The sequence below is a fragment of the Neofelis nebulosa genome, chromosome 12, assembly GCF_028018385.1.
Source record: "Neofelis nebulosa isolate mNeoNeb1 chromosome 12, mNeoNeb1.pri, whole genome shotgun sequence".
Taxonomy (NCBI): Eukaryota; Metazoa; Chordata; class Mammalia; order Carnivora; family Felidae; genus Neofelis; species Neofelis nebulosa.
Window position 1 is genome coordinate 86,869,051 of NC_080793.1, and position 23,860 is coordinate 86,892,910.

At 45.3% G+C, this 23,860-nt stretch overlaps 1 protein-coding gene across 2 annotated transcripts in view; it reads right to left on the reverse strand.

Moving 5' to 3' along the window:
* Positions 1–8,051: 8,051 nt before the first annotated feature.
* The window catches only part of PUM3 (pumilio RNA binding family member 3), a 44,241-nt gene continuing 28,432 nt past the window's right edge, over positions 8,052–23,860 (reverse strand). The window contains exons 14-18 of one of the 2 annotated variants that reach the window (XM_058695799.1): positions 23,365–23,507; positions 16,165–16,387; positions 14,565–14,652; positions 11,697–11,787; positions 8,052–8,340 (exon numbers count right to left, since the gene is read on the reverse strand). In XM_058695799.1, coding sequence (XP_058551782.1) covers positions 8,208–8,340; positions 11,697–11,787; positions 14,565–14,652; positions 16,165–16,387; positions 23,365–23,507 — 678 coding nt within the window. In that variant the 3' untranslated portion in view covers positions 8,052–8,207. The remainder of the gene's footprint in view (positions 8,341–11,696; positions 11,788–14,564; positions 14,653–16,164; positions 16,388–23,364; positions 23,508–23,860) is intronic. The other variant, XM_058695798.1, reaches the window with a different exon arrangement.

Here is a 23,860-nt window from a genome sequence, read left to right on the forward strand (position 1 = left end):
TCCAGGCTTTGAGCTGTCAGCACAGAGCCTGACACAGGGCTCAATCCCACGAACTGCGAGATCATGACCTGAGCCGAAGTCGGAAGCTTAACTGACTGAGCCCCCCCGGGGTCCCCTGAAATGTTTGATGTTGATGGAAGGTTCCAGAGCCGTCACAAAGGCCTTTCTGGCCATCCCCAAAGCCTGGCCCTGAGGGAGCCTGCCTGGGCTGTGTCAGGCCCAGCTGAAGGTCCTTTACATATTTCATTTTCAGGACTTACCCACTGGTTTGGAGTTTGTATATTTAAACGACCTCTGACCTATTTTCCTCCTCCCCCAGCCTGGTAACCACCATGTTCGCTCGGTTTCTTTACAAGTTTGGCTTTTTTAGACTTTACATATAAGTGGTAGCATAACAGTATTTGTTCTTTGCTGTCGGACAGCTCTCATTTGGCATGAATGCCTTCAAGATCCATCCGTGTTGTTGCAAATGGTGGGATTTTCTTTCTCATGGCTGAATAATGCCACACCATGTGTATCTATATATAGATATCAATATATAGATATAGATTAGATATAGATAGATGTATGCATGCATACACACCTACCATATTTTCCTTACATGCTCTTCCATTGACGGACACTTAGTTGGTTTCCATCTTGGCTATTGTAAATAAACCTGAAATGAACTAAAATACGGTATGGTGATTTCAGGCAGCAATCTCGTATTGTAAACATCCAACTTGCAGAGACTAGATCTTGCTATTTCTCACCACAAAAAATAGTAATTGTGTGACTGATGGAGGTGTTAGCTAATGCTACAATAGCACTCCCGTGGAAATATATAAATTTACCCATCAACCTGTTTATACAATGCCACATGTCAGTTATCTCAATGTAACATCTAAAAAAAATTTTTTTAAGCCAAAAAAAAAACAAAAACAAAACCCAACCCCACATATATAAGCTCATGTAATTCTCACAGTGACAATGACCTGTGCATTATGTTTTTATAAATGAGGAAGCTGAAGCAGAGGTTATGTGACTTTTCCAAGGAAGCCCAGCTACGAGCCAGGCTTCAAATCACAATGGGGCTCTGGGCGGATGCTCCTAGCCACTATGCTACACTGCTTCTAACTTGACTGGATTTTCCTTTTCCAAAAGGGTGTGTTTTGTGTGCAAATATATAGAAGATACCTCACCCTAACCCTGTTCACCTCTAGGAGTCCAGCAATAAACAAAAGTTTTGAAGGCAGTGGAAAGCTATTATGGAAAACCAAAGCAGGCTAAGGTCCAGAGGAAAAGATGGGACGTTGTATTTTCCCATCTGTAATCAGCCTGGATTCTAAGACCCATGATTTTACGTGTCACTAACAAACACAGCTGCCTGTTAAAAATGGCCAGGCCAAGATGCCATCAACTCTAAGATGCATCCTTTCAGATTTGTCCGACTAGGAAAAAAACAGATGTGCACTTTTTAATATTTACTTTTGAGAGAGACAGAGCATGAGTGGGGGACAGGCAGAGTGGGGGAGACACAGAATCTGAAGAGGCTCCAGGCTCCGAGCTGTCAGTGCAGAGCCCGACACGGGGCTCCAACTCAGGGACCGTGAGATCATGACCTGAGCCGAAGTCAGACGCTTAACTGACGGAGCCTCCCAGGCGCCCCCAAAAGATGTGCATTTTTAGCACTGATGAAATACAGTAAGATCCAGGCAAGCAGACCAAAGAGCTTGAGACCCAGGGGAAGGAGCTTCCGCAGCATCTCCTGCAAAGGCCCGCCACACTCCCATGTCCTGGTTTTAACGTTCTCCCACATTCTAACCAGATGCTAGTTCAGAAGAGTATCAACACCCGCTAACTGTGGCCAAGGGAAAGAAAGGTGGTGTGATTTGCAACACCTGGGTCATCTGCACCAGGTGGAGGCAGGTCACAATGGTTCACCTTCCCCAAAGAAAGTGACTGTGAAATGTGGGAGGGGAACCCTGTATCTGCTGGGTTATTGACACAAGCAGACACAACAGTTCTCTATTCGGAACTAGACTTAGGTATTAAGCAGTACAGATAGAGCAGAGGAGTCCATTTGGCAACAGAAATGAGCCCGGACTTGTCCTTTTCCCCCATGTGGCTTTCTTGCTGTCACACACACACACACACACACACACACACACACACACGTCTTTAAGAAGGATGATCTTTCTTGGGGCACCTGGGTGGCTCAGTCCGTTAAGCATCTGACTCTGGATTTTGGCTCCGGTCGTGATCTCACGGTTCACGAGTTGGAGCCCTGCATTGGGCTCTGCACTGACAGCGTGGAGCCTGCTTGGGATTCTCTGTCTCCCTCTCTCTGCCCCTCCCCTGCCAGTGTTCTTTCTCTCTCTCTCTCTCTCTCTCTCTCAAAAAAAAACCACGGTCTTTCTTTGTCCACTGCAAACGGCTGAAGGTAACAGCAAGTCCAGCAAGTCTTTACTGGTAGGTTTAAGAATAAAAATATGAGTTCTAAATGCACGAGGGTTTCTAAAAGGAAAGTCTTTTCAAACATCTGGAAGTCATGTAAAATATCTGAATTATTCATTATGCTTAATTACAGCCATCAAGAGCACAGTCAGATGATTCTCATAACCTCACCGGGTTCCCATCAGCTCCATTCAAGCGGTCATCACACAACAGGCACAACTAAGCGCTAATCATTTTCCCTCGAGACATAATTAATTCCCCTCAGAACAACAAGAGAGCACGGACCAAATTTTCTCACTGCCACATTTCTGCAGCTTTGTCCACTTAGATTCAGCAGCGGGCATGAACCCATGTTTAAAAGTTGGATAAAACGTTTTGATCGAAGAGTCCAAACATCATTCCTTTATAGGGATGGGAGTGGGAACAGCAGCGTATCCTGCAAGGCACTCTCTGGGGTACAAACACGGACACGGCGGGCAGCGTGTTTGCACACTTTGGAATGCACACAGAGGAGCCCTTTAGTTACTGTGCAGGAAAGTCATGGGATCCAAGGAGCATGCTGTGTCTCCTGCTTAAGAATGTTCATTTAAAAGACTTAAGAATTCGCAAGGGAGCAGGTTAGGGAATTCGGGTTAGGTCCCTTTAGTGGTGGTGTTTTAAAATTTAAGAAAAGATGTGAGGTGCCTGGGTGGCTCGATTGGTTAAACGTCCGACTTCGGCTCAGGTCATGATCTCACGATCCGTGGGCTCGACCTCGCGTGGGGGGTCTGTGCTGACAGCTCAGATTTTAGGTTCGGTGGCTCCCTCTCTCTCTGCCCCTCCCCTGTTCACACCCTGTCCCCCTCTCTCTCAAAAATAAATAAACATTAAAAAAAATTTTTAAAACAGAAAAGATGAAATTAGTTTGCTAGGGTGGCCATAACAAATACCACAGACTGGGTGCATTAAACAACAGAGATTTATCTCCTCCCAGGACTGGAGGCCAGAAGTTCAAGATCAAGGTGTCAGCAAGGTAGGTTTCACTGAGTGGCTTCCCTCCTTGGCTGTCTTCACGTGGTCTCCTCTTAAGTGAGTGGGGTCTCATCTCCTTCTAAGGACAACAGCCGTATTGGATTGGGATACACCCGTATGACTTCATTTCACCTATGTTACCTCTTTAAATGCTCTGTCTCCAAATACATTACATTCTGACTCATGGGGGGGTTAGGATTTCAACTCACCAACTCAAAGGGACTTAATTGAACATGTATCAGGTAGAGATTATTATAAATTTAGTTTCCTTGGGTTAAGCAAGATCAGAAGTGAGAAAAGAGCTCAAGTAGCAGATTTTTATGTTTGTTTAGTTCATTAGTTCTGGCGTAGAAAGTTTATGGTTAGTGGCTCAGTATTAACTGCTGTTTTTGAGACCTTGTGCTCTCTTAGTCTAAAAATACGCACACACCCTCATCTTTCTCAGACTTAAGAGTGATTAACCTGCTATAATTAAGATGTAATCTTTTCAAAATTTCTTTGAACGTAGTAACAGAAGCGCCATGTCCTAGAAGAGCCAATCCTCTGAGATCAAGCATGCAGGAAGTTTCCTGTAAGGGTCCTTATTCCATTACACAAAGGCATGGCACCCCAGGCTTAAAAGGAAAACAGGGTTCTTCCTTCTTTGTAGGCAGAGTCTGATCCCTGGGGAAAGTGTGGGGTTGGTGCAATCTGAAAACTGCAAAAAGCTGAATCTTGCAATGAAAGACATTCTCAAATCAAGCTCTTCCATGGAAAATAACCTCCCCCGCCACAGCCAGCCAGGTTCTTTTCAGTTTGGTTGAAACCATGTGTAGATTTCTGCTAAGAACAAAAACGGTACACGCTCACTGGAACAAAGTGCCTGGGAGAGAAGCCACCCACCGGTGAGTGTGCACTTGCAACAAATATCTGGAGGAACAGAGAGCAATGAAGGAGGAGGCAGGGCTGAGAAAGGTGAATGCAGAAGAGCAGGTGAATTCTCCGCGTGGTATAAACGACATGTCAGCAGTTCGAGGTTCTAGGTACTGGGGAGAGACGTGGGATGGAAAACGGGGGACTGCTTCAAACTGGTTTACTACCACTCCAAACCTTGGCAGAAGTCCTCGTCTGGACTTGCATTGGTTCCATTCCACTAGGCTAGGGCCCTGGGGGTGAAGACAGCACGACGGAGAGGCACTGTCCTTACGGTAAGTATATGGGTTAATTCAGATCTGCACAATGAGTGCTGAGCAACTAGAAAACTGGCAGGCAGGTGGATTTCTCTCCAGAGGCACTTAGGGGCCCCAGACAAAAGGCCTAGACATCCTGAGGTCTGGAGGACTTCAGTGAAACAGCAGCCCCTACACCTGTGTTATAATAACAGGCTAGGCCTGCCCGTTTCTAATCAGGTTCCAGGGTCTTAAATATACAGAGAACCAAAGATCTCTCCAGCAAAGCCTCAAACGAAAGAGACCAAAGTAAACCAAAGAGCAGACAATAGAAAAGAGACAAAGCAAAGTAAAACAAAACAAAGCAAAATGAACATAAAATACAACATCCCGAGAAGTAAGAGAGAGTTCATCCAAGGCACAAAAAAAAAAGGACACTTGAGTGGAAAGGCTGGCAGAAGATGGAGAGGAAATAGGTCTCTCATTTCTGGGCAAAACAAAAAGCCAAAGAAATGAAAATAGAAAACTAGAGGATCAAACCAGCATTCAAAATGGTAGTTAACAGCAATTCCAAAGAATAAAGAAAACAGGAAAAAAAAAAAAAGAGAGAGACAGAGACGGAAATGATACAAATGCAACTCTCAGAAGGGAAGAACTGAAATTTTCTAAAACATCTCCAAATGCCCAGCATGAAGGATGGAAAACAGACACACCTCATACACCAATGCACAATGACCTGCAAGATAAGGCAGCTGGGGATTAAAAAGTGTTCTGTCACCTTCCGGAGAAGCACTGCCCCGCAAAAGGGCACATATAAAATAGGGTGGGAATGAGGGTGGTGTAAGGGTTCCATAGCAACCCTAAATCAAAGAAGATATTGACCCACGTCCTTAAAATTTTGAGGCAAAATTAATTTCCAACCAAAATTCTATATCCAGCTCAACTAGTCACCCAGGTGTGAAAGGGTGTGTAATGAAGACATTCACTCTCACCTGCGTTCTTTCATAGCAAGTTACTAGAGATTATGCCCCATTCAAGAGGGGCTTAAGCAAGAAAAAAATGCATGGGATCCTGGAAATGGACTTTCCGTAGGAGAAACAAAGAGACAGCCAGGATGATGATGGTGGTTGTATAGCAGGTCCTCAGGACATCCAGAAAGCCAGCTGCCTCCAGGAGGGGTGTCTCTAAGGGAAAATGGGAATGCTAGTCGGCTCAATGTGTTATAGTGTGGAAACTAACATTGGGTGTCAGGTTAGCACACTCTTGGCAGCAGGTGTCTAAGGACCCAATTCAAAATGGCCTGATGAGTGGGCTTATTGCCTCACGGAACCAGGAGTCCAGTAGCAGGGCATCTCCCAAGGGTTGATCTCTCCCGAAGATCGACTTTCCATCTTTGGCTGAGCCATGGTCAGCATGCTGTCTTCTACGGCTGCAATAGCACGCCTGCTCTGAGCGTCCAGTGAGCACATCCAAGGTTGGCTGGCAGGAGAGGGACCCTTCCTGGGGCGGGGGGCCTGTGATCTAAGAAACCTTCCCCAGGAACCCCACTTCCAAGGTTCACTGGCCAGCCGCCTTCAATCCACTGGTGACTCAAGGAATAGGCCCCTGGGATTAGTTCACACCAGAGTTCTTTTGGACAAGCCACACCACGAAGTGTTTGCGTGGCCCCACGGAGTGACGGAGGAGGCTGCTAAAACCTCGGCACTTCTAGGACCCACGTGTGGCACAGTGGCACCAAAGCACACCAGTTAGGACACCGGAGCCACAGGGAAAAGTGGGGACACCTGAGTAACATGGGAGCCTTTCCAGGCTGAAGAAAGGAGGAAAATGGTACCTGCTAGAAACGTTGAAGCAATTCTGATGAGAAGGTTGGGAGAAACTAGGAAGGATGTAGAAAAATAAGCAAATGAAAATGAAGGAAGCAAGTTGATTAACACCAGGAAAACTGAAATGGTATGGGCCACGTAAGGGCAGTTCACTGCTTAATTACCAACCTAGGGCAGCATCACCACGTAAGACCTGAACACGGACTTCTCCAAAATGATGCCGTTCTCCTGGGACGACGGAGAGAAGATGGGGACCAGGGCTGGGGAAAGGTCTCCATCTGTAATGCCCACAACCAACATTTGAAAGGGAACAAATAAAACCCGCAATAAAAACCAAAGCGTTTCAAAACGCAGTGGAGCTGTAAAGAAGGGGAAGTAGTTCCTTCCCAGCTGGGCAAAAGCAGGGGGGTGGAGGAGCGGGCAGAGGAACACAGGCTGCGTTGGCCCCACTCTACTCTAATTTTATATGTTTGTTTAGTCTCGTAGACAGAACAGTAGGGATTTTTTCCTCCTCTTGGTGAACACGCGCCCTTTCCGTGGACAACACAAGCTCCCAGTGTGTTCGTCAAACAGAAGCAAGCTCTGCTGTTGGCTTTTCTGTATTTACCTCCTCACCTCAATCCCCTACCACCCTGAGACCCGGTGGAGGTTGGGGAGAGGACCCCCAAGTTACAGGCATGGGCTCTCAGGCTCTAGGGCCAGGTCTCCCTGTCCCTGGCAGGTGGGATGCTGGTATTCTGTGAGGGTGCGGTGGGGGGCAGTGCTGGACCGCCACAGTCCGGCCAGGTAAGGCACAGCAACTCTGCAGCAGGTGTCCTGCGGTGACAGACCCCAGGGCGTGTCCGGACAGGCTACTGAGAGGAAGCTTTGGGGCTCGGTGTCCATGGTGACGATGAGTCTACCAACCCTTCAACTTTGTTGCTAAACGCCAAGCACAGTTTTAAAATTCAAACAACCTACCCGCGCCTAAATTTAAATTTCTGCACTGTTCACAAATTCGCATCACCTTTCTTCTAACTCGAACCCTGTCAAGTCTTCAGCTGCTTAAGGCAAAGTCCTAAGGAAAAACGCCTGATCACAGGGAGATATTTACTCGGAAGGCGTGGCTCCCAAGATAGGGAGACTTTCCCGGTGACCTTGACCTTCACCCAGCCCCCACTGTGACCCCCTCATTCTTATAGCACATTTCCTCTCAGGAGCCTGAACTTACCTGAAGGCCTGGCCCACAAAATCTAACCTGAAACCCAATCCCCACAGCAGCAGGGAATGTGGCGGCTGCTGTCGCCTCAGGCCATCCTGTCTCTGGGTCATAAGGCTTCCTGAAGTGCCTGCAAAACGCTTAATTTTCACCTCACTGCTCCCAACAGACTCCCCAGGGCTCCCTTTTTCTACACCCTGACTTCCTTCAAGGTCCCCAAGTGCCACCCCCTCCCTGAAGCCCTCTCAGACCACTGCTCAAGGAGACCTCTTCTCCCTTGAATCAACTCTTGCTTCTACTTGGGATGTATCTGGTTGGTCCCCCTGTATACGATGGTTAAGCCTTTTATGTTACAGCCTCGTGTGATTTGCTCAGCACTCCAAAGACAGAAGACTTGGCTGGAATTAAAAAAAAAAAAAAAAAAAAAGACCATTTTTAGAAAACTGTTTTATAAATAGACTCTTATACAAACAAGAAGCACATATACAGAGCACCCAGACTCCCAGGAAGGCTGCCCCTGGCCCTTCTTTCCCACTCTGGGAAAAGAGAACAGGAAAGAAGATTCCATCTTGTTCTTAACTATCTCCACTATGCGGCCAGTTTTTCAAGCAGCGTTTCTATTCCTTTGCTGGCATTTTTGTTTTTCTCCAATGTGGGAATGAGGCCTTTGAGTCCAGCCTTGACTTTGTTTGCAACTTCTTGATCGGAGCTCTGGAGAAGGCTGAGGAGACAACAATCAACCAATAAAAAAATGACACTTCATAAAAACCCCTAACCATCTGCCAATACTATCTCCACCCAAGGTAGAAAAAGTTCACTGATTTGTGAGACAAGCCTGACAATCGTAAATACCTCTTTTTAATTCACCAGATGAATGAGGGGGGCTGGGAGCCTATATTCTGAGAGCACGTAAATAGAAAACGTTTTATAATCTTGCTGGCAGATCACACGGAACTCCGTTCCGTACAGAATGGGTCCTACATTCACTGGTTATCTTAGGACTAACACCGGGTCTTAAATGTGTTTACTGCATGGGTTCTAGCCCCTCTTTCCTACCCAGATGAAACTCAAGAACAGAAACCTTGTGTTTTACTTCTCTATTTCACGGTACCATGGGGCACACAGACGACCGAGGTGACTTCACTGAGCGACCGCGTAGCACCAGTGACCAGGGGCCACGCAGGAAAGGTGGAGGGCCCGAGAGGGAAGCAGCTAAGAGCCTTCCTTCTAAACTCCGTGGCTAAAACATCCAAAAGGGTGAGGAGCTTAAGGGCCTAGATTTGAAACATCCCTCAGCCACTCGGTAACTGTACCCACCAGAGCGTGCTATTTAAAATGTCTGTTTCCTGACCTAGAGACGGGATCAACAACACGAGCCACCCTCTACCGGAGAGATTTCTTGAGGCTCAAATGACCACATATGGGAGGTTCCTCGCCAGGGCACGGCACTTAGCGAGTACTTCATGAACGGGAGCCACTAAAACAAACCAGTCAGCTCTGCTTCCTGGAAGCCCGCTGGAGCCCTATCCCCACAAGGGAACGGAGTCCCGGAGGCTGCTACCAAGAGCCCGCGAGACCCCTTTCTCTTTAAATAGGGGCTGGGGCACAGGCACCCGATTGCAGAAGACCAGGGCTCCCCGCTTCTGTATGACCACATTTAATGCTGACCTCAGAAACACATCCTAGAAACAAACCACTTGGCATTTCCCCAAGTCCCTGGTCCTGATAACTTGCGGCATGTCCACAAAGAGGACGGTTAGGTCAGCAGCACCGAGCAGCACTCTGCCGTTGGCGGGGGACAAGGCCCAGCTTGCCACTTGCAAAGGTGCGAAGTGAAGTGCCCTTTTAACAGAGTCGTGACTCACCGGGTAGTTTCTGGCTAAGCACGCACTCACATAACGCGTGGACGTAATAAAAGTATTTCCTGAACACACGCGCTGGACGTGAAGCTAAGAATTTTACATACGCCATCTCCTATAGTTTGCATAACAGCCTATGATTATTACTAATCTAATTTTACAACCAAGAAAATGAAGGTCCACAGAAGCTGAGTGATTTGCCCAAGACCGCACAGTGAGCTGGGATCGAAACCCAGGCAGGGTGTCTAGAACCCACGATGATCTAAATGCTAGAGGATTCTGCTGCCCCGAGTCGTTTTTCAGATAGCCGACAAGGCGGATACTCTTTCTCACCAAGGATGCCTTTTCACTTACTGTAAAAAAGATCTAGGGAATACTGCACAAGTTTGAAGTAAAATACACAAGCAGAGAATTTTGCCAAACAAGTCAAGCACATGACTGTTCTAAAACCATTAAAACTGATTATTGTATTAATTATTAGGTTATATGTAGTTCAGCATCCCTTCACAACCTCAAACATCTTACATGCTAGTGTTCCAGAATAAATCTGTAGTATCCTTCTAATGTTTGAGATCCACCCAAGAGCAGCTTCGATTGATGAGCAATCTTTACAAGTTAATTTCACGGCACGGTTGAAATTTTTAGTTAATTGAGCGTTAATGAAAGAATATGTCAGTAGGTGTTAACACTCCAAACGCCTGGTAAAGAAACTCATATTAAAAAAGTTCATGTTTCGGCTAATGGATTCTGGCTGTTCAACTTCAACCGGAAAATGAAGTAATTTTCATAAGAAATGAACAAAATGAATCGCACCACCCATATATTTGGAGATCCTTCCTGATCTACCTGAAGTAACAGATGTCTGTATGGACCGTGTTTATGGGTATATGTGCACCACAATCAAACTGCAGACCAAAGAAAGACTTCTAGCTTTTACAAACAAAACAGATCAAATTACACAGCATGCTGCATGTGACATACTGTGGGAAATTCAAACGTATCCCCTTTTCCAAACCTCGGTAACACAGCAGGGGAAAAAAAAAATCAGCAGTGATTACTTCACAACAAACCAATCTATTTTAAATGAATGCTGTTAATAGAAGGGTTTCACATCCAGGAACAGAATGTACGTAAGTTTCAATGACCTGTTAATTATAAACTCCAAGTAACTCTGGAGAACAGACAAATTGAGCACATGCCTCAATTCACAAATCATCAGTATTCTATCATTTTAATTAGAAATAAACAATTAGCATGCAGACTTCAGTAGCAAATGCTCCCAGAATCCTTTTAAGAATACTGGAAAGTAAGAAAAATTACACGTAAAGTCAGGCATGATTTAAAAAGCAAGTTTGTCAGTTTTCACAGGGACAAGACTAATTCATTAAAAAGAATGCAATTACAATTTTGGTCAAAACCATAAATGTGATGAAACAATCAAATGATACACTGTGTGATCTCTTATTTACACGTGGAGTCTAATTTAAAACAAAAACAAAAACAGAACAAAACAAAACCCAGCTCATAAATACAGAGAACAGATAGGTTGCTGCTAGAGGCAGGAAGGGTGTGTGCGAGGGGGAGACCGTGCATATGCATGAGGAGGGTCAAAAGGCAAAATGTACAGGGGTTGCCAACACAGCCTTCCAGGAACAAGGACCAGGTGAGGAGATGTGACACTGGCTGGACTGATGGCTTATTACTTCAGGACATACAGTTTAAGCCCAACCAACGCGAAATGCCAAAAGGTGAACTAGTTGCTACAGATCCCTTTTTTTTTTTTTTTTTGAGATCTATAATTCCCAATGGCCGTAATAATGTTCCAGAAAACGTATATACTTGGCAAATCCTATGAATCACATAATTTATAATAATCGGGTGTCGGAGGGCTCCATAATCTGGGGAGAAAAGGAGGTCGTGAAAGTGACCCCTACACATTAATCAGACGTAAAGCGCTTTCCTGAGTAGAGCGAGGGAGCAAGAGAGAGAATCCAATTCTATTTTGGTCAAAGCCATGAAATAAACTTTTAAGAACCAACTGAAAGAGTTACGTCTGGCCTCTGCTATTTGCTGTGCCCGTCTGCACTCTGAGGGACCGGGAGCGATGGCCAGCGATCAGGCACCAAGGACAGACCCAAGGAAGAATGTGGAGGAAGGGGCTTCTGCGCCAACGGGCAGGAGGGGGGGGCCTGTGCGGCCAAGGCACACACGTACTTACCTAGCAAGAATAATGGCACCTCGGTTTACACTGGCCCAGGACCTCAGGTTCTTCACACCAACATGCTCTACAAGCGTTTTTGCGAAACAACCTGAAAAATTGAAAAATACACTGAAGCTTAGTGAACATCACACCAAGATTTAAACTCCCAATCTACTTCTCTACCGCCCTTAAATCTACAAATATTCTAATAAAAAAGTGAATAGAGTTCTGACTCAATCTTCCTTAATACTAACAATTCCAGCTCTGATTTATTTGATGTGTGTTTTTAAATTTTTTTATTTCTCGGAGAGAGAGAGAGTGAGTCAGAGTGCGAGTGGGGGAGGGGCAGACAGAGAGGGAGACACAGAATCGGAAGCAGGCTCCAGGCTCTGAGCTGTCAGCACAGAGCGCGATGTGGGCGGGGCTCAAACCCACAAACTGTGAGATCATGACTTGAGCTGAAGTCTGGCGCTTAACCAACTGAGCCACCCAGGTGCCCCTCTCATTTTTATTTTAAAAAGCCACTAATGTCCTACAATTCTCTCCTTTTTTACAAAATGTTTTATTTATTTTTGAGAGAGACAGAGTGCAGGGGTGGTGGAGAGAGGGGGAGACACAGAATGGGAAGCAGGCTCCAGGCTCCAAGCTGTCCGCACAGAGCCTGACTCCGGGCTTGAACTCTCGAGCCGCGAGATCACAACCTGAGCCGAAGTCGGACGCTCAACCGACGGAGCCACCCAGGCGCCCCTGTTTAACGTGTTTCCAATACAGCCATTTCCTTCTACTCCGATCCAGGTTTTAGACTGTGTTTAGAAATAATTACTCAGGACAAACAATGAATTCCTATAAAATGAGCACTTGGTCGTGCTTGCATCTCTTTGTACTATTTAATGATTTAACCCTGACCTGAAAGGCATTCAGGAAGTGAACGTTTGACAGCAACACCTCGTGCTTGGAGAAGAGCAAGTTCTCCCTCGTGAAAAATGCTCACTCAGGAGGTGACTAGCGGTCACGTGACTATTGTGATTGACACCTGGTAATTTCTGTCTACAAAGCTAGCCATTCACCCGTCAAAAATGTTACTCATCTTGTGTTATTAGCTTGCTTGTCATTATCAGATTCCCAAGGGCTTGCTATATTATCTTATTCACCGTGCGATGGAAGTGTATGTAACTAATTCTTGGACAAAGCAGAAATTCTGAAAGCTAGGGTTGGGTACAGATGGAAGTGAAGGCAAACCTATCTTGAAGATAAGTATCTTGGGTGGTTGCATATATAATTCACTCAGAAGATACTCAAATGTGAGGACCCTTTAAAAGCCAAGAGGCCTAGGACTATTTAGCTCTTCATGGCACAGGCCGAAGGACAGCAATCGGCCAGTGAGGCAGATGGTGTTTTCCAAAGGTGACTGACCACGACAGTATCCCTGTCCTGTGTGCTCTTCTAGAATGCTGCACATGCCCACCCCCACCCGGAGCTGAAATCAATGTCTTCTTTTGAACTCTGGTGGGCCTGTGATGGGCTTAACCAAGAGAGAAGGGAAAGAGTGATGTTAAGTAACTTCTATGGCTAAATCATAAAAGCACCACGTACCTGCTTTCTTCTCTTAGAGCCCACCCACCATGTTGTGAGGAAGCCCAAGCAGCCTGGCGGGATGGCACGAGGCTGCTGGACTTGGCCACCGCCAGCCATCGTCCAAGTGCAGAGATACTCCGACCCTAAGCCGAGCTGCCCCAGGTGACAGTGAGGAGAACAAAACCAAACCCCGATCAGATGTTGTTTGCGAACTACCAAGTTTTGGGGTGGCTTGTTACACGGCGACAGAGGACCAAGACAGCCAGCCACGCCCATTCGGAGCTCCGTGGAACACGGCAGGTCCACACAAGCATGTTATAAGGCTGCCAGTGTAACCGAATTAGGGACAAAAGTCACTTGAAAATTCTTTGGATTTTAAAAGTAAACCAGACAACTTTTCTGACATAAACTCAGCTCAACAGAGCACTGAATTCTTAATAATGAAAAAGATGATTCAATACATTATTTTCCCTTCAAACTGTGTTACAAGCTGTCTCCTTTACGGGAAGCGTGCAATGAAAAACAGCCCCAAATCTCTGATCTTCACGGGAGAGTGAGAAGTGACAACTGTACTACTGTACTGATCGCCCCACTAGCCATCAGGACTGCAACTTGCCTCAAGACAGAAATTCATGATCTGTCGCTTTGTCCAGACACAATGAGGGGGAAAGCCCTTTCAGTGGCTACAATACTGGATGGAGCTCGAACTTAGTAACAGAAGGTCTGGTCAAAGACAGGACCGAGACAGGAATAGGATGCCACTGTTCAGGTGGATAAAAGATGCTGTCCTTCTCTTGAAAGCTGACTTTCTGCAGAGCAGCAAGCGGCCAAGCACTGGCTTGCTCTCTGGTCATATGTATTTTCAATGCCAAACAGGCATTAGCTCAAAATTCTGAGGAGGATAGTTTTCTTCTGCTTATCCTTTCCTCCAAAGTAGAGATAAATACACTTTTCAGCTGGGGGTAGTGACACTCACAAATCTTCCCCCCCTTCCCGCCCCCACCCCCTCAAGGAACAGAATGGCATTTTAGGGCTCTGGCCAGCCAGATCCAAAGCCTGAAGTAGCAAGGGAGGTGAGACAGTGAGGGAGGGTGGACAGAGAAAGGAAATTAAAGGATTATGGGACATAAATTTCCAACATCTACTAGAGCATTATTTGCAACCCCTAAATTACTTCTCATTCATAGACATCATTTGTAAACACTCAGCAAGTTTCACTTGAACATGAACGACCGGCATACAGTTCAGGGACGTCAGGAATTACTGAAATTCCACATGAGATACAGGAAAAGGTCAAGTTTCACAGCCTACCTCCTCTTCCGCTTTCCTTCATCTTCTTATCTTGTTCTATTAACCACTTCAGAACGAGATGTCCCGCAGGATGCTCTGCGACGTGAAGCTGTAAGGGGGCAAGAAGGCAGGGACTTAAACAGCAGTCTTCAGCCACGCCTTGGCTGACAATCCATTCTCTATCACCGCACACAGGTGAGGACTCAGACAAGTTGGAAGGTCGACAACACTCAGGAGGGAGGTCATGATCAGGAGTGGCCCTGAACGCCTGGAGGGACCAGAGATGTAGCCCAATCCCCAGACTGGGAGGAAGAGGGACACCGTGGCCAGAGCCACTAAAAGGCACTTCAGGCGCGGCCTCATGACCTCCACGCTGAATAGCACCACACGGCGCTCGTCCTAACGTCCTGCCAACCACTGTTCAGGCTGCAATTGGCAGTTCTGAGTGCAAATGAACCCGTGGGACGAAGCGTGACAGCAGAAACACTGACACTTGGTTCCCATGGGTCCCACAGCACCTAGGATCTCTCCTTATCAAGCACGGGAGACAACGGGCTCCATCCCTTGCAGAGAAAACTCATCACGCCTGCATCCTCCTGGCTGGTTTCTATGCTCTGCCCTGCGAGGGGAGGGTCCAGACCCAGGGCCCGCAGGAGGAAATAGTAGATTCCCCAACACACAGGCCCTGCCCGGTCTGACCTCTGCCTCTTCTTCCCTCTGCCGGCTGACCTCCCCTGAGCCCTCTGTCCCCAAATGAGCTGAGACCCTTCCCTCCTTCCAACTGCGGCCCATGTTCCTCCCTCTGCCTTTCTTCACTGAGCTACGATCCTCCGGCCTCAGTGTAACCTTCACTGCCTCGGGGAAGCCTTCCTGGGGACAGGCTGGCTCCCATTCTTATACGGCTCCAGAGAACATGTACGTGTCCTTTACAGCAGGTATCTCCATCCTCTAGTGGGTAATTATCTAGGTACGTATTCGTCTCTATGTTGTGTTCAGCAAAACGGTAAGCTTTGGGGGATGGGGGAACAGGGCTGACCTCCGCCCAGCACAGACGAGGCGCGTGGATCAAGGAACTTAAGAGGTAAGGCAGAAGGAGTCCCGGGCCAAGGCAGGCAGGCAGGCAGGCAGGGGAGCTATCAGAAAGAGCGGACTTTTTTAATGGGAGGGAACTTGGGAAGACTTCAAGGAGAGGGACTCTGGGGAACTTCTAGGATGAGTGAGGCTTTCTACAGGGACAGCACGGCAAAATGGGGACACAGGTAGCATCCAGGGTGAGGAAAGAGGTGTGTGCGAATGCAGAGAGGTGCAAAAATCCACAGTGAATTCAAAACAGAGTGAAGAACACAGCAAAAGCTAGGAAGGCAGCCTGGTGCCAATCACGGGCCGCAGAGAGCCGCGTTAAGACGACGGTCTCGACTCTGTGGGTAAGAGGAAGTCACGGGAAGCTCTGAGAAGGACAGCCCTGCAGCGGCACCGTGTTCCGAATCCGCAGGATCAGATGTGCTGCGGGTTCAGGCTGAGGGGAGGCAGTCAGCATCGGAATTCTCTTCGAGCCCTGATCTCGGTGGCCGGCGTCTGTGCGACGCTGCAGCTTTCCGCCCGTCTCGCGACAGCACGTTACCTCTCCGTCCTGGCCGCCCGGGTGCAACTCTGCGGCCGCCAAGCCGGCGATGGCGCTCATGGCGGGCTGGACGTCTCCCGTGGCAGCTCCCAGAATGCCGGGCACCAACACGCACGCAGACTTATCCAGCACCACTTCGCGGGCGTGTCCTTGCAGGTAGCTTAACAAAGCCGGAGAGACGGCCTCCAGGAGCTCTCGCCGGCGGATGGCGGTGTCCTTCTTACTATAGGAGCGTGGCGAACGAGGCACTCAGGTAAGATGAGTGGCGAAGGAAAGAGTGATCTCATCACCACAAAAACCTCTACGGGCTTTAAACAATCTGCGTCAGGGGCGCCTAGGTGGCTCAGTCGGTTAAGCATCCGACTTCGGCCCAGATCATGATCTCACGGTTCGCGGGCTCGACCCCCACGTCGGGCGGCCTGGAGCCTGCCCTAGATTCTGCATGTCTCTCTCTGCCCCACCCCTGCTCATACACACACTCTCTCTCTCTCAAAAATAAATACACACTAAACATTTTTAAGAAACAGTCTTGGTCCAACTTGGCATAATCGTTTCTCTCTCTGTGGTGTGCAGGTAGTAAGCAACTTAAGGGTGGGATACCTCGCTTTCATCTTTGTGTCTCCAGGATCTGAACAGTGCCTGTCACAGAATTAGCACTTAATAAGTGAACCTTGCGCGATGTAATACCCAAACAACAACAAGTTAGAAGACAGGATTAGACTACTTTATGGACTCTACTCTCTACAATATCAAATTATGTGATACCAATAGCTTTAAAAATAAAGCAAAACTGATCTCCAGGGAGGACGGCAGAAGAGGACCCTAAGCCCACCTCCTCCCATGGATACACTCGATAACACCCACATCAGGGTGAACAACCCAGAGAACGACCAGAGGACTGGCAGAACAGCATCTAAACCACTAAATCTAGAGATGAGGCCATACTGGTGAGGACAGGAAGGGAGGAGATGCGGGTCGGAAGCTGAAAGGATGCCCAGGACTGTCTGCAGTGGGGGTGGAGGAGGGAAAGAAACAGCCCCTCACGCGAGGCGGGCCCTACACGGGGTGTCTGCCTGGGGAAGACGAATCCCTATAACATGTGGGATTGAAACATGTGGCTTTGACAATCAGCCGGGCATAATCTCATGGGTTCTTACAATCAGTGGGGCTTAACACCCGGAACTTTCAGCATGCTTGGCTCTGGGAGAGCAGGGAGGGTGACAGAAAACGGAGTCCCCACCTTAGAGACAGCACGACAAAAAGGCCTGTGGAGATACACAACATAGAAGCAGCAGTTTGAAAAGCACCCGGGATATGCGGGAGGGAAATCCGCTTACTAAGCTCACAGCCTGGGATGGAGGGGCAGGGATCTTCGGGAGACTTCTACAGGAAAGAAGCAGCTGGAGGGCGCCACTTCCCTCCCCCGTCCCCTGGCAGAGGCACACGGACCCCTGTGGGAATGGTGCCCAAGCAACACCGTCCACCTGACTTGCTAACAGCGCCCCCCATCTCTGAGCACTTCTGCAGACACAGCCCTCCCGGCTAGGCCTCAGCTCCGGCCCCGCCCCCCCCCCCCCCCCCCCCCAAACAGACTAGCTCCACGCCGTGTCCTCTTGCAGACCTCCCTCTTCCAACACACTCTTGGCCCAGAGACCATCCGAGGCAGGGCCACAAGCTGAGGCTGTGTGTGAGCAGCTCTGACAGGGGCCGGCACCACTTCCCCGCCCTGGGGAGAGGGGAAATTAACCACACGGGGTCCAAGGCAGCGCCAGCAGGGTCTTGGTGAAGACCTCTGGTCTGACAGCGGGTCCCGCCCCGGGGAAAGCTTCTCAGGGGACAACACAGGGAAGGCACCGCTGCAGGTCAGGGCTACTGCACCGTGGCAGACACCTGGTCTGACTCAAATCGAGCCCGAGGCGGCCCCACACTGGCCCACTAACACAGGGGCCAAACAACAAGAGAAATGAAAAGAGATTAAGGGAATCAGCAACATCACCAAGTGTAATAATATTTGCATTATAAAGATCCTGGAAAAAGAGACAGAAAAAGGGGCAGAAAACTTACTTACAGAGGTTAACAGCTCAAAACTTCCCAAATCTCCCAAAGGAAACAGATCCCCAGATCCAGGAGGCAGAGTGAACCTCAACAAAATCAGCCCAAGGAGGTCCACACCAAGATGCACAGTAATTAAAATGGCAAAATGTGCCGGAGACTTTTTAAAGAAACAAGAGAAAAGAAAACATTTACATACAAGGGAAGCCCCCTCAGGCTATCAGCTGATTTTTCAGCAGAAACTCTGCATGCCAGAAGGGAGAGGCATGATATATTCAAAGTTCTGAAAGAAAAAAACATGCTACCAACAATACTCGAACCAGCAAGGATATCATTCAGAATAGAGAGATTAAGCGTTTCCCAGACAAACAAAAGTTAAAGGAATTCATCACCACTAAACCAGCCCTGCAAGAAATGCAAAAGGAGACACACCCTGAGTGAAAAGGAAAGACCGTAAGCAGGAGTAAGAAAAGTAGGAAACATAAAGGCAGCAAAATTAAGTATATTTACACCAATCAGTTGAGGGAGTCACAAAATAAAAGGATGTAAAGTATGACACCATGCCTAAAACGAGGAAGGGAAAGAGGAGAAAAGTAACAATTTGGTGCTTTTAGAATGGGTTTAAACTCAAGTGACCATCAACTTAACAGATTCCTAGATGCATAAGATGTCATATATAAACCTAATGATAACCCCAATTTAAAAACCAGTAATAGATATGACTAAAATAAAGAAAAAGGAATCCAAGTATATCACACTACAGAAAGCCAGCAAACTGTGAGAGAAAAGAGCAATGGGAAGGAACAGAACTACAAAACAATCATAAAGCAAGTAACAAAATGGCAATAAGTACGTGCCTATCAATATTTACTTTGGACGCAAATGGACGAAACACTCCAATCAAAAGACATAGGGTGACAGAACGGATAAAAAAAGATTCATCTATATGCTGCCTACAAGACTCATTTCAGACCTGAAGACACATGCACAATGAAAATAAAGGGATGGAACAGCATTTATCAACGAAATGGAAATAAAAAGAGAGCTGGGGTGGCAATACCTGTATTGGACAAAACAGACTTTAAACCTTACAAGACTGTAACAAGAGACACATAAGGATACTGCAAAATTATAAAGGGGACAATCCAACAAGAAGAGATAGCAATTGTAAATATCCATGCACCCAATGTGGAAGCACTCAAATACATAAAGCAGCTAATAACAGACATAAAGGAAATTGATAATACATTAACAATAGAGGACTTTGAGAATCCATTTACATTAACAGACAGATGATTTAAATAGCAAATCAACAAGGAAACAGTGGCTTTGAATAACAGTTTAGACCAGATGGATTTAACATATACTCAGAACATTCCATCCTAAAACAATAAACATTCTTTTCAAATTTATATGGAATAGTCTCCCTAATACATCATATTAGGCCACAAAACAGGTCTCAACAAATTCAAAAAGACTGATGTCATATACCACGTATCTTTTCTGACCACAATGCTATGAAACTAGCAATCAACCACACGAAAAAATCAGGAAAGAACACAAACAGATGGACGCTGAATAACATGCTACTAAAGAATGAATGAGTCAACTAAGAAATCAAAGCGGAAGTAAAAAAATTCATGGAGACAAATGAAAATGAAGACACAACAATCCAAAATCTTCGAGATGCAGCAAAGGTGATTCTAAGAGGGAAGCATACAGCAACACAGGCATACCTCAAGAAGCAAGAAAAATCTCAAAACAACAATTTAATTTTACACCTAAAGGAGCTAGATAAGAACAACAAACAAAACCCAAAACCAGTATAAAGAAAGAAATAATAAACAGAGCAGAAATAAACACAACAGAAACTAAAAAAACCCAATAAAACAGATGAAACCAGGAGCTTGTTCTTTGAAAAGATAAACAAAATTGATAAACCTTTAGGCAGCCTCAAATAAACAAAATCAGAAATGAAAAACGAGAAATAACAACTGACACCACAGAAATACACAGGGTTACAATATAATAGTATAAAAACTTGTGTGCCCACAAATTGGACAAGTTAGAAGAAATGCATGAATTCCCAGAAACATAGAACCTTCCAAAACTAAATCTGGAAGAAACGGAAAATTTGAACAGGCTGATTACCAGCAATGAAACTGAAGCCGTGATCAAAAGACTTCCAGCAAACACAAGTTCAGGACCAGAAGACTTCACAGGTGAATTCTACCAAACATTTAATGAAGAGTTAATACTACCTATTCTTTTCAAACTACTCCAAAAAATAGAAGAAGGAACGCTTCTAAATTCATTGTATGAGGCCAGCATTACTCTGATACCAAACCAGATAAAGGCACTACAGAAAAATACAGAGAATCACAGGCCAATTATCTCTGATGAACACAGATGCAAAAACACTCCACAAAATAGCAAATCAAATCCAATAATACACTAAAAAAACATTCACCACAATCAAGTGGGATTTATTCTTGGGATGCAAGGGTGGTTCAATATTCACAAATCAATCAAAATAATGCATCAACAAGAGAAAAGATGTTTCAATAGATGCAGAAAAAAGATGTGACAAAATACAACATCCGTTCATGATAGAAACCCTCAACAAAGCAGGTTTAGAGGGAACATACCTCAAGATAATAAAGGCCATATATAACAAAAACCCACAGCTAACCTCATCATCAATGATGAAAAACAGCTTTTCCCTAAGATCAGGAATAAGACAAGGATGTCCATGCTCAGCACTTTTATTCAAGAGTACTGGAAGTCCTAGCCACAGCAATGAGACAACACTAAAGAAATAAAAGGAATCTAAATTGGTAAGGAAGACGTGTAACTGTCACTGTTCGCAGAGGACATGATACGATATAGAGTAAACCCTAAAGACTCTAGCAAAGAACTACCAAAACGGATAAACGAGTTAGGGTCACAGGATACAAAATTAACAATCAGAAATCCACTGCATTTCTATACACTAATAATGAAGTGGCGGAAAGAGAAATTAAGGAAAAAAACTCCATTTACAATTGTACCAAAAAGAATATGTAGGAATAAACTTGAGCAAGGAGGTGAAAGACCTATACTCTGAAAACTATAAAACACTGCTGAAAGAAACTGAAGACACAAACAAATGGAAAAACATTTCATGCTCATGGATTAGAAGAACAAAAATTGTTAAAATGGCCAGGCTACCCAAAGCAATCTACAGATTTAATGTAATCCCTACCAAAATACCAATAGCATTTTCCCCAGAACTTGAAGAAATAATCCTAAAATTTGTATGGAACTACAAAAGACCCTGAATAACCAAAGCAATCTTGAAACAGAACACAACTGGAGGTATCACAATCCCAGATTTCAAGATATACTATAAAGCTGTAGAATCAAAACAGTATGGCACAGGCACAGAAAACAGACACAGAACAACGGAACAGAAGAGAGAGCCTAGAAATAAACCCACAATTATACGGTCAATTAATCTTCAACAAAGGATTGCAAGGCAAGAATATGCAATGGGACAATGACAGTCTCTTCAACAAAGATATTGCGAAACTGGACAGCTATATGCAAAAGAATGAAACTGGACCACTTTCTCATATCATACACAAAAATAAACTAAAAATAAGTTAAGAACCTAAACTGGACACCTGAAACCATAAAAATCCTGGAAGAGAGCACAGGCAGTAGTTTCTCTGACATCGGCCATAGCAACATCTTTCTAGATATGTCTCTTGAGGCAAGGGAAATGCAAACAAAAATAAACTACCGGGGCTACATGAAAAGAAAAAGCTTCTGCACAGCAAAGGAAACAATCAACAAAACTAAAAGACAGTCTACGGAATGGGAGGAGTTATTTGCCAGTGACATATCTGATAAGGGGTTAGTATCCAAAACATATAAAGAACTTGCACAACTCAACACCAGAGAAACAAAGAATCAAATTAAAAAAGGGCAAAAGACATGAACAGACATTTCTCCAAAGAAGACCTACAGAAAGACAACAGGCACATGAAATGATGCTCAACATCACTAATCATTAGGGAAACGCAAATCTAAAACGACAATGAGATATCACCTCACACCTGTCAGAATGGCTAAAATCAGAAACACAAGAAACAATAAGTGCTGGTGAGGATGTCGAGAAAAAGGAACCCTGTTGGTGGGAATGCAAACTGGTGCAGCCACTGTGGAAAAGAGTACAGAGGTTCCTCAAAAAATTACAGAGTTATCGTATGATCCAGTGATTCCACTAATGGGTATATACCCAACGAGTATGAAAACACTAATTTGAAAAGATAAATACACCCCTAGGTTTATTGCAGCGTTATTTATAATAGCCAAACTATGGAAGCAGCTCAAGTATCCATCAATAGATGAATGGACAAAGAAGATGTGGTGTATAGAGACAATGGAATGTTGCCCAGCCATAAAAAGAATAAAATCTTGCCATGTGCACAACATGGATGGAGTCACAGAGTATAATGCTAAGTGAAATAAGTCCGAGAAAGACAAATAAAATAACATATGATGGCACTCATATGCAGAATTTAAGAAATAAATCAAATCAACTAAGAAAAAACAAGAGAGAGAGAGACAAACCAAAAAACAGACTCTCACCTATAGGGAACCAAACTGATGGTTACCTACCCAGAGGGGAGGCGGGGACGGGAGTGGATGAAATAGGTGAAGAACACACTTACGATGATGAGCACTGAAGAATGTATAGAATTGCTGAATCACTATATTGTACCCCTGAAACTAAAATAACACTGTATGATAGCCATACCAGAGCTAAAAAAAAATAAGTTAAAAAAAAAAAAACAAAAAAAACCTGCTCCAGTTTAAAACAAATAAATGCAGCAAAACCAAAACGGACCACATAATGAATGCCTACTCTGTGCCAGGCACTCAGAGGCATTCTTTTGGCACAATACATTTATCTCCTTTTCTAGATAAAAACTTTAAAGAATCTGCCAAAATCACAGGCTTAAAAATGGGATTCACCTTCCAAGTTTTAGAGAAGCACAATAGAGGATATGCATGCGTGAGGAGATTTCTGGAAATGTAAGCTACTCAAAATAAGCAACCACACCAGAAAACAAAGGGCTCAAGCCACTGTACTATTCTTACCTGTGTGCGTTCCCATCTCCTCTCTGCAGAACCTCAATAATTTCCCGCACTGTGTGTGCAGGATCTCTGGGGCTCAGTAAATACAAGAGGACCTTCCTTCCGTATTTGTCATTTATTATGTTAGGCAAGGAACTAATAATTTCCTGTGAAATCAAAGACACAAAAAATGAATCTAGGTGCTTAAAATAATGTGCACTTGAAATCCAAGCGGTACAGAAGGGTACATTCTCCACTATTTTTCCCAATGTACGTAAAAGAAAATGTGGAGCTAAGTTTGAAATCATGTCATTAAAGCACAAGGATTTACACTCAGAACACAGACTGGAGTCTGCACTGTGACTAGCATTACTGAACAAATCCATTTATATAAGTGACCGAGCTCAAGGACTTAAAAAAAATATTTAACGGAGTTCTCTTCATTCACCATGACCAATAGTTCTTAGGCCACTATTACTAGGGACACCGCTTGCTGGGGTCACTGAGCAGATACAGTCAA